General features: G+C 36.1%; 1 protein-coding gene across 2 annotated transcripts in view; it reads right to left on the reverse strand.

Moving 5' to 3' along the window:
• LOC110457547 (cyclic nucleotide-binding domain-containing protein 2-like) overlaps positions 1 to 4,361 on the reverse strand; it is a 36,507-nt gene extending 32,146 nt beyond the window's left edge. Inside the window, exon 1 of one of the 2 annotated variants that reach the window (XM_021508880.1) lies at positions 4,043 to 4,361. In XM_021508880.1, coding sequence (XP_021364555.1) covers positions 4,043 to 4,209 — 167 coding nt within the window. In that variant the 5' untranslated portion in view covers positions 4,210 to 4,361. Of the gene's footprint in view, positions 1 to 3,876; positions 4,014 to 4,042 lie in introns of those variants that run through there. The other variant, XM_021508893.1, reaches the window with a different exon arrangement.
• Positions 4,362 to 10,381: the final 6,020 nt, after the last annotated feature.

The raw sequence follows: 10,381 nt of genomic DNA on the forward strand, positions 1-10,381 counted from the left end.
GTGATGAATTAACCGTAAAGCCGGTCACGTGATGAGCTTTTAACAATAAAGCCGGTCACGTGAGATATTAGCGGCTAACCTTTACGAGGAAAGTTAACGGTAAAGTGTCACGTGAGAAGTTAACAATAACAAAGCACGTGAGAATGTCACGTGGGAAATAGACGGTAAAGTGTCCCGTGAAAATTTAGTGGTAACCCGACATGCGAGAAATAAGGGGTAAAGCATCACGTGATATATTTATGTCAATCAAAATAGCGCGTGAACCATTGTCCAATTTCCAGCGTTCGACATGGTTCTGTATGGTATTGACTATAACTGCTAGTGCCATAGATATCGCTGACTACCGAAAAAGAAATCTTGTAATGGACGTGTTATCAGTCACGTGATTGATAAATAAAAAGTACGGAATTGATGTCAAGACTTAGGCAAACATCTCTGTCATATGCCCGAGTCGCAACAAAACAGACACGGCTTAATGTATCGATTGATGCAGATATTCAGCAGGAACTACAGAAAATAAAAAAGGTAGTTACACCAACAGAACAAACCAGCGGATATGTAGATCGCCGATTGTACACATTGGAATGATAGTTAGACAGGATTAACTTACACACAATGACTAATGAAGAATTAACGTGCATCACTTGTTTACGATACGATTTGTTTTTGTAAGTGCTTTACCGGGATCGATGGTCACTGTATCCAATTTCTACAAGATCTACACAATTCCACTGGAACTGAGCGTGTCTGCGAAGAGTAAAAGTTGCCATTTAATACATCGTCATTCGAAAAGAAGCGCTTACCGCTCTCCTGTCCAGTATGTCTTCTTTGATGCATGATAATATGTGACATAGTGTGACTAAGTATTACCCGAAATCACATGACATATTGTGACAAAGTATAACCCGAAATCACATGACATATTGTGACAAAGTTTAACCCGAAATCACATGACATATCGTGTCTAATTTTAACCCGAAGTAACTTGACATATTGTGACTAAGTATAACCCAAAAGCACATGACATATTGTGACTATTTATAACCTAAAGCCACACGACATATTGTGACTATTTATAACCTAAAGCCACATGACATGTTGTGACTATATATAATCCGTAGTCACACGACATATTGTGACTATATATAACACGTAGTCACACGACATATTGTGACTATATATAACCCGTAGTCACACGACATATTGTGACTATATATAACCCGTAGTCACATGACATATTGTGACTATATATAACCCGTAGTCACATGACATATTGTGACTATATATATATAACCCGTAGTCACACGACATATTGTGACTATATATACCCCGTAGTCACACGACATATTGTGACTATGTATAACCCGTAGTCACATGACATATTGTGACAATATATAACCCGTAGTCACATGGCATATTCTGACTATATATATATAACCCGTAGTCACACGATATATTGTGACTAGGTATAACCCGTAGTCACATGACATATTGTGACTATATATATATAACCCGTAGTCACACGACATATTGTGACTAAATATAACCCGTAGTCACATAACATATTGTGACTATATAACCCGTAGTCACACGACATGTTGTGAGTAGGTATAACCCGTAGTAACACGACATGTTGTGACTATATATAACCCGAAGTCACACGACATGTTGTGACTATATATAGTCACGACATGTTGTGACTATATATAACCCGAATTCACACGACATGTTGTGACTATATATAACCCGAATTCACACGACATGTTGTGACTATATATAACTCGTAGTCACACGACATGTTGTGACTATATATAGTCACGACATGTTGTGACTATATATAACCCGAATTCACACGACATGTTGTGACTATATATAACCCGAAGTCACACGACATGTTGTGACTATATAAAACCAGTAGTCACATGACATATTTTGACTATATATAACCCGTAGTCACATGACACATTGTGACTATATATAACCCGTAGTCACATGACACATTGTGACTATATATAACCCGTAGTCACATAACCTATTGTGACTATATAACCCGTAGTCACACGACATGTTGTGGGTAGGTATAACCCGTAGTCACACGACATCTTGTGACTATATATAACCCGTAGTCGCATGACATGTTGTGACTATATATAACCCGTAGTCACACGATATATTGTGACTAGGTATAACCCGTAGTCACATGACATATTGTGACTATATATAACACGTAGTCACACGACATGTTGTGAGTAGGTATAACCCGTAGTCACACGACATGTTGTGGGTAGGTATAACCCGTAGTCACACGACATCTTGTGACTATATATAACCCGTAGTCACATAACATATTGTGACTATATAACCCGTAGTCACACGACATGTTGTGAGTAGGTATAACCTGTAGTCACACGACATGTTGTGAGTAGGTATAACCCGTAGTAACACGACATGTTGTGACTATATATAACCCGAATTCACACGACATGTTGTGACTATATATAACACGTAGTCACACGACATGTTGTGAGTAGGTATAACCCGTAGTCACACGACATCTTGTGACTATATATAACCCGTAGTCGCATGACATGTTGTGACTATATATAACCCGAAGTCACACGACATGTTGTGACTATATATAACACGTAGTCACACGACATGTTGTGAGTAGGTATAACCCGTAGTCACTCGACATGTTGTGACTAGGTATAATCCGTAGTCACATGACATGTTATGACTATATATAACCCGTAGTCACACGACATGGTGGGACTATATATAACCAGTAGTCACAGGACATATTGTGACTATATATAACCTGTAGTCACACGACATGTTGTGAGTAGGTATAACCCGTAGTCACACGACATGTTGTGACTAGGTATAATCCGTAGTCACATGACATGTTGTGACTATATATAACCCGTAGTCACACGACATGTTGTGAACAAGTTCAGTCTTCGGTACTCATACGGAAATGATTAAAAGATCGTAATTAGATAGCGCATTTGTAACTATGAGATCAATTGTAAACGTCCTTATGACCAGTGTTTAAATTTGAATCATGCGTTTTCGATGCATGATATAATTCCACAAAAAATCTAATTTTAATTATCACAAAACATGTCGTCTACCGTAACATAGTAACGTGAAAGAACATTACTTAGACATAAAGCTACAGACAGTCAGATACTAATAGATACGATCGTAAGAGCCCCAAACAAAACATGCTTTGCCAACCACTCTTTTACCAAAGGATCTATTCACCATTACGCCATAACGCATGTACATTGGTTTTGCATCTCTCTGCGAAACTATCCCCTTTAACCACAGCTTCGAATATCCCTTTAATTACTGATGAAGAAGATCTGATGAAAAATGTACGCAAACCACCGTCCAATCGTGTTTAACATAAAAAAGCCGTTTACAGGGGCGTTTCTAGGATATTTGAAAGAGGGGGCGTAGAATCATTTTTTTCGGCGAGCGCAGCGAGGCGAAAAAAGTTTTTGGACCTTTTTTTTGCTAAAAACATAAAATAATTGTGAAATGCACTAATGTAACGGTCCCTGATTTGGAGCATGTATATTTTATAGTTAAAGTGTCTGGGTGTTTATGTGTTTAATTAATGAATATGATAAATTGCCATACTCAATACAATATTAGCAGATTACGATAGTTGGTGGTTTTTTTGGGGTTTTTTAAAAAAAGGGGGGGGGGGGGGGTACGCCCATTACGCCCTCACCTGGACCCGCCCCTGGTTTAGAAATTATGACGAACATGGTGTAATTCCATAACCCATAACTGAAGGGGAAATGCAAACACTAGCGCAGAAAATTGAGAGAGCTTGTTATTTGGGATTCCACAAGTAACACTTACCAAATTCAACATCACTAGATCCTTTAGCTAACAGGCCCACGTTAAGACGTCACTTTGATAATACAGATCCAATCTGACAGACGTTTCCTGTAAATATCTGTATCACTATTCCGAGATAATTCTCACGGAAAAATCGACAATGAAAAATGGTTTCACCATTACTCACAAGCACCAGGTTACAACAGTTACTGTATAAACACAGTGTCGTACCGGAAAATCCCTCCTGACCCTTCTCCACAAAAGCAATACACAAGCAAAAAGCCGCAGTGTCCAATACTGACCGGCTCCACTTGTGGTCAGTACAGGGTATATTTGTCCAGCAATATTTGCCATCAATACAATCTTCAACAGAAGGCTAGAGTCAACAGAGCCAGTCTTACCATACTGCACTTCACTGCTATTTAGTTTCTACCCCGGACAATAAAGACTTTCTCCAGTACTTCAGTAGTTTGCAAAGGAGAACAAACATCTTACTGAATTGAAACAAGTTTTGAATGTTACTGTCATGTAAGTATTGCTGATATAAAGAGGCGTAGGTTTGTGTCATAGACACTGAAGGTTTTAGTTTGGGGAGCAATCGCAAACAGTACAATGTCAATATTTGTTACAACAAAAGTGGACGCCTCTCACGTTCTTTAGATGTTGTGATATTAAATGACTAAGTTAATCATGGGACTATTTAGTTTCTTTACACGACACAAATAGTGATCCAGGCAGTGGTGGTTTTATAAAGATAGAACTTCACAAAACAACGTCTCCAAATCGTTTTTGGACGTTATTGTGTTTCGTTTTTCTGTTCATATTATGTCAAATAGGTTTTTTACCGAGATGTTTTATTAAAGTCTTTATTCCTCAGAGTGAATACAAATCCTGCTAATTTATGTAACATGTACTAAATGTTACAACGTTGACCAATGTTAAATGTCGATAAGGTGGTCAAACGCTTCTTGCAGTTGTAATATTAACTACGGGTCTGTTACCAGGTACATTATCTCATTGTTACTAATTACAGTCAGTTTCTCCCTAATACCGGATGCATTCTGACTCTCATTGATACAAGTTACGTTCTGTCTCTCACTGTTATCAGGAAGGTTCTGTCTCTCACTGTTACTAGTTACATTTTGAATATCATTGTTACTAGTTACATTCCTATCTCATTGTTACTAGTAACATTTTGTATCTCATTGTTACTAGTTACATTTTGTATCTCATTGTTACCTGTTACATTTTGCCTCTCATTGTTACATGTTACATTCTGCCTCTCATTGTTACTAGTTACATTTTGTATCTCTTTGTTACTAGTTACATTCTGCCTCTCATTCTTACTAATTACATTCTGCCTCTCATTGTAACTAGTTACATTCTGTCTCTCATTGTGACTAGTTACATTTTGTATCTCATAGTTCCCTGTTAAATTCTGTCTCTCATTGTTACTAGATACATTCAGACTCTCATAGTTACTAGTTACATTTTGTATATCATTGTTACTAGTTACATTCTGTCTCTCATTGTTCCTAGTTACATTTTGTATCTCATAGTTCCCTGTTAAATTCTGTCTCTCATTGTTACTAGTTACATTTTGTATCTCATTGTTACCTGTTAAATTCTGTCTCTCATTGTTACTAGTTACATTCTGTCTCTCATTGTTACTAGTTACATTTTGTATCTCATTGTTACTAGTTACATTTTGTATCTCATTGTTACTAGTTACATTCTGCCTCTCATTGTTACTAATTACATTCTGCCTCTCATTGTTACTAGTTACATTTTGTATCTCATTGTTACCTGTTAAATTCTGTCTCTCATTGTTACTAGTTACATTCTGTCTCTCATTGTTACTAGTTACATTTTGTATCTCATTGTTACTAGTTACATTTTGTATCTCATTGTTACTAGTTACATTTTGTATCTCATTGTTACCTGTTACATTCTGCCTCTCATTGTTACTAGTTACATTTTGTATCTCATTGTTACCTGTTAAATTCTGCCTCTCATTGTTACTAGTTACATTCTGTCTCTCATTGTTACTAGTTACATTTTGTATCTCATTGTTACTAGTTACATTTTGTATCTCATTGTTACTAGTTACATTTTGTATCTCATTGTTACCTGTTACATTCTGCCTCTCATTGTTACTAGTTACATTTTGTATCTCATTGTTACCTGTTAAATTCTGCCTCTCATTGTTACATGTTACGTTCTGTCTCTCACTGTTACATGTTACATTCTGCCTCTCATTGTTACATGTTACATTTTGTCCCTCACTGTTACATGTTACATTTTGTATCTCATTGTTACCTGTTACATTCTGTCTCTCATTGTTACTAGTTACATTTTGTATCTCATTGTTACTAGTTACATTCTGGCTCTCACTGTTACTAGTTACATTTTGTATCTCATTGTTACTAGTTACATTCTGGCTCTCATTGTTACATGTTACGTTCTGTCACTCATTGTTACTAGTTACACTCTGTCTCTTACTGTTACTAGTTACATTTTGTATCTCATTGTTACATGTTACATTCTGTCTCTCACTGTTACTAGTTACATTCTGTCTCTCACTGTTACTAGTTACATTCTGGCTCTCACTGTTACTAGTTACATTTTGTATCTCATTGTTACTAGTTACATTTTGTATCTCATTGTTACTAGTTACACTCTGTCTCTCACTGTTACTAGTTACATTTTTTCTTTCACTGTTACTAGTTACATGCTTTTTAGCAAGTCTTAATTTTTCTATATAAATTAAATGTACTTGAGAGGGGAACCATTCCTGATGTAAATTAGGCATGTAGTCAATAACCTTGATCCTGCAAACCTTAGGGCAAATCTCATGTCCCTATGCCGGTTGGTTCAAGGAAAAATTATTTAAAGTTTCATAACACATTTGACTACTGCAACTTTGTTGACGGTAGGTCAAGTAGAAATATTTGAACAGACTTGATAGCCATTCACCTATGTATATTATGTCAGTCCAATATCAGACCGAACATGTAGGTGGAGATCACTCATTTACATGTACTTGATAGCCTAGAAGCTTACATACATGTCATTATCAGGACTCTTGGCTTCAAGGACCGGACCTTGAAAATAACTCACTTAAAAATTAAAACATATATTGTACTTGACCTTTGTGGTATTGAAAGTATTGAAAGTATGTCTCATTTGAAATTAAAGTTATCAATAGCCTTTCACCCCAGCAAGTCCAGGTCAGATATAATTGCATTAGACATCATGGTTCTTGAGATATTGATTGCAGGTTTGAGCACATTTTATCCTTGTGACCTCGAGAGGTCATTTAAACAAAATTCTAACTAAAGCCAAATATGGCCGTAGATTTCAAGATTCTTCATAATATTTATTTTTTAATAAAACATTGATACAATACTACTGCAGGACGTGTGACTTGCCATGACCCCACAGACAATGTTGTGCTAGGTGAGAACATACAATTAAGACTAATTGAGATATGGAAAATAATCAGTTTTAATTGACAGAGAAAAAGAGATTGAAATCAATAAACTCCATATAAACAGGTATACATAAACACAGGTATATGATGTATATATGTAAACACAGGTATACATAAACAAAGGTATACATATACACAGGTATACATACACAATGACATAACTGGATTAATAATAAAACAAGAGGGCCTGTATCGCTCACCTGAATATTTAAGCAGTCATAGCAAAATATTCTCATTAAATATTATATTGCACTAAAAATATTTCCCTCGCAAACTTTGTTGGCTCCATCTGTTGAAACTACCAGCAAAATATTATTATAAAATTCTTTGCTTTTTGATTCTTCTTCAGAAGTTGCTCGACATATTTTTCCCTGTGATCTTGTAAGTAGGTCAATGTCATTTTCCTTCTCAAATTGGTTAGCTCTATTCCAAAAAGCTACCAGCCAAATCTTATGAATCCATTCCTTTTAGTTCTCAAGAACAAATCCATTAAAATGTTGTTGACCTCTGTGACCTCTAAAGTAGGTTGAGGTCATTTTCATTTGCAAACTTTGGTGAGCTCTATCCCGGGAAGTCACCAGCCAAATATTATAATTTTATGCCTTTTAATTCTTCAGAAGAAGCTGTTTGAACTGTTTGACATATTTGAACGCTGTGACCTTGAAAGTAGGTCAAGGTCATTTTCATTCGCAAACTTTGTTTGGCTCTTTCCCAGGAAGCCACCTGCCAAATATTAAGATTTTATAACTACCAGTTCTTCAGAAGAAGTCGTTTAAAGTGTTTGACATATCTGCCTCATGTGACCTTAAAAGAAGGTCAAGGTCATTTTCATTCTCAAACTTTGTTCGGCTCTTTCCTAGGAAGCTACAAGCCAAATATAGAGATTATATACCTTTCAGTTCTTCAGAAGAAGTCGTTTGAAGTGTCTGACACATTTGACTCCTGTGACCTTGAAAGAAGGTCAAGGTCATTTTCATTCTCAAACTTTGTCGGGCTCTATCCAAGGAAGCCATCAATCAAAAATAAAGATTCTATACCTTTCAGTTCTTCAGAAGAAGTCATTTGAAGCTTTTGACATATATGACCCCTGTGACCTTGAAAGTAGGTCAAACTAGTTTTCATTCTCAAACTTTGTTGGGCTCTATCCCAGGAAGCCACCAGCCAAATATAAAGATTATATACCTTTCAGTTCTTCAGAAGAAGTCGTTTGAAGTGTTTGACACATTTGACCCCTGTGACCTTGAAAGAAGGTCAAGGTAATTTTCATTCTCAAACTTTGTTGGGCTCCATCCAAGGAAGCCATCAGCCAAATATGAAGATTCTATACCTTTTAATTCTTCAGAAGAAGTCGTTTGAAGTTTTTGACATATTTGACCCCTGTGACCTTGAAAGTAGGTCAAACTAATTTTCATTCTCAAACTTTGTTGGTCTCTATCCCAGGAAGCCACCAGCCAAATATAAAGATTCTATACCTTTCAGTTCTTCAGAAGAAGTCGTTTGAAGTGTTTGACACATTTGACCCCTGTGACCTTGAAAGTAGGTCAAGGTCATTTTCATTCTCAAACTTTGTTGGGCTCTATCCCAGGAAGCCATCAGCCAAATATGAAGATTCTATACCTTTTAGTTCTTTAGAAGAAGTCGTTTGAAGTTTTTGACATATTTGACCCCTGTGACCTTGAAAACAGGTCAAGGTCATTTTCGTTCTCAATGACTCTAGGCCTGTCCGTTCTTCAGAAGAAGTTGTTTAAAGGAAAAGTTGACGGACGAGGACGGACGGACGGACGGACGGACAGACGGGCGACGGACGCCGCGCCACGGCATAAGCTCACTTGGCACTTCGTGCCAGGTGAGCTAATAATATAATAATGCACCATATTAAAATATCCTGATCTCCTTATTCTTTCTAGATCAAATGGCCTACTTACGGAGGTATTGTATACTAATGATGATTTGTTTTACAAATTGTAATCAAGAATCCAGCTTAGTGATCCACTAGCAACATAACAAACAAAACCAACAAGAAAACGTCTACCTCAAAGGATTCAGTATAGGAACAGAGATGTACACGAAAAAGGTTTGTCTAGGAAAAGGAAAGCAACAAAGTAGATAAAGAGCAATTACACAGCACCAACAAGTTTTGTCAAAGATTAAAGACAAAGTCAAATAAGACTTACATGTATCTCAGTGAACAATGTACATAAACAAGGTTAATCAACATTTCATTTTGCTATAAATATAGACTAAAACAAAACCCATTTATAGTCATCAAATTTTCTGAACAAGTCACATCTATTTCAAGTCATGGACTAGCTTTTCTTGGGTAAACAAAGTACATGAATGAGATCTGTGTAGGGTAAAACAGCAAACATCAACCGTAACACAAAGTGTATCAAACTTTCTACTTAATACGTGAAATATACACATTACATATTAAATATAATATACAAATTATGACTAAGCAATTTTGTTCTCACAAAAAAAGCCATTCAATATTGCATTGTATTGCACTGCTAGCTCTATTTCACACTCAGAAATAGAAATTATCATGTTATATATGAATAGGGAATTATTCGACCTGAGCTCCTGTGTATCATTTTCAAGGTGAAATAAGTATCTAACACTTGTTCATTCTGTTTATATGATTCTGTACATGTCATCTTTAGAAACCATATCCAATTGTTACTTCAATCTCCACATACAAATTTATGTGACTCTTCTGCTTGCTTCAAGACAAGGGAGACACTTTTCTGACAGGACAGACAATTGTTTGCTGTACAATATATATCTAAAAGTATATGCATAGCTTTGGTCTTACTCTCACCTTAAGTTAAGTTTAAAAAGTCTGTCAATTTGCCTCATTCTTAGTTCATGATTTTCCCATTATCTATCAATTTAACTAATCATAATAAAAGAATTAATTTCAAATGTTATCTCCCTTTGTATCTGTTTCACAATACCAGAATGAACATGGATCTATATTTAAGCATGACAGTGAGAGTTTGTACAGTGAGCACACATGGAGATATTTTGAGG

This window comes from Mizuhopecten yessoensis, unplaced genomic scaffold (assembly GCF_002113885.1).
Source record: "Mizuhopecten yessoensis strain PY_sf001 unplaced genomic scaffold, ASM211388v2 scaffold1147, whole genome shotgun sequence".
Taxonomy (NCBI): Eukaryota; Metazoa; Mollusca; class Bivalvia; order Pectinida; family Pectinidae; genus Mizuhopecten; species Mizuhopecten yessoensis.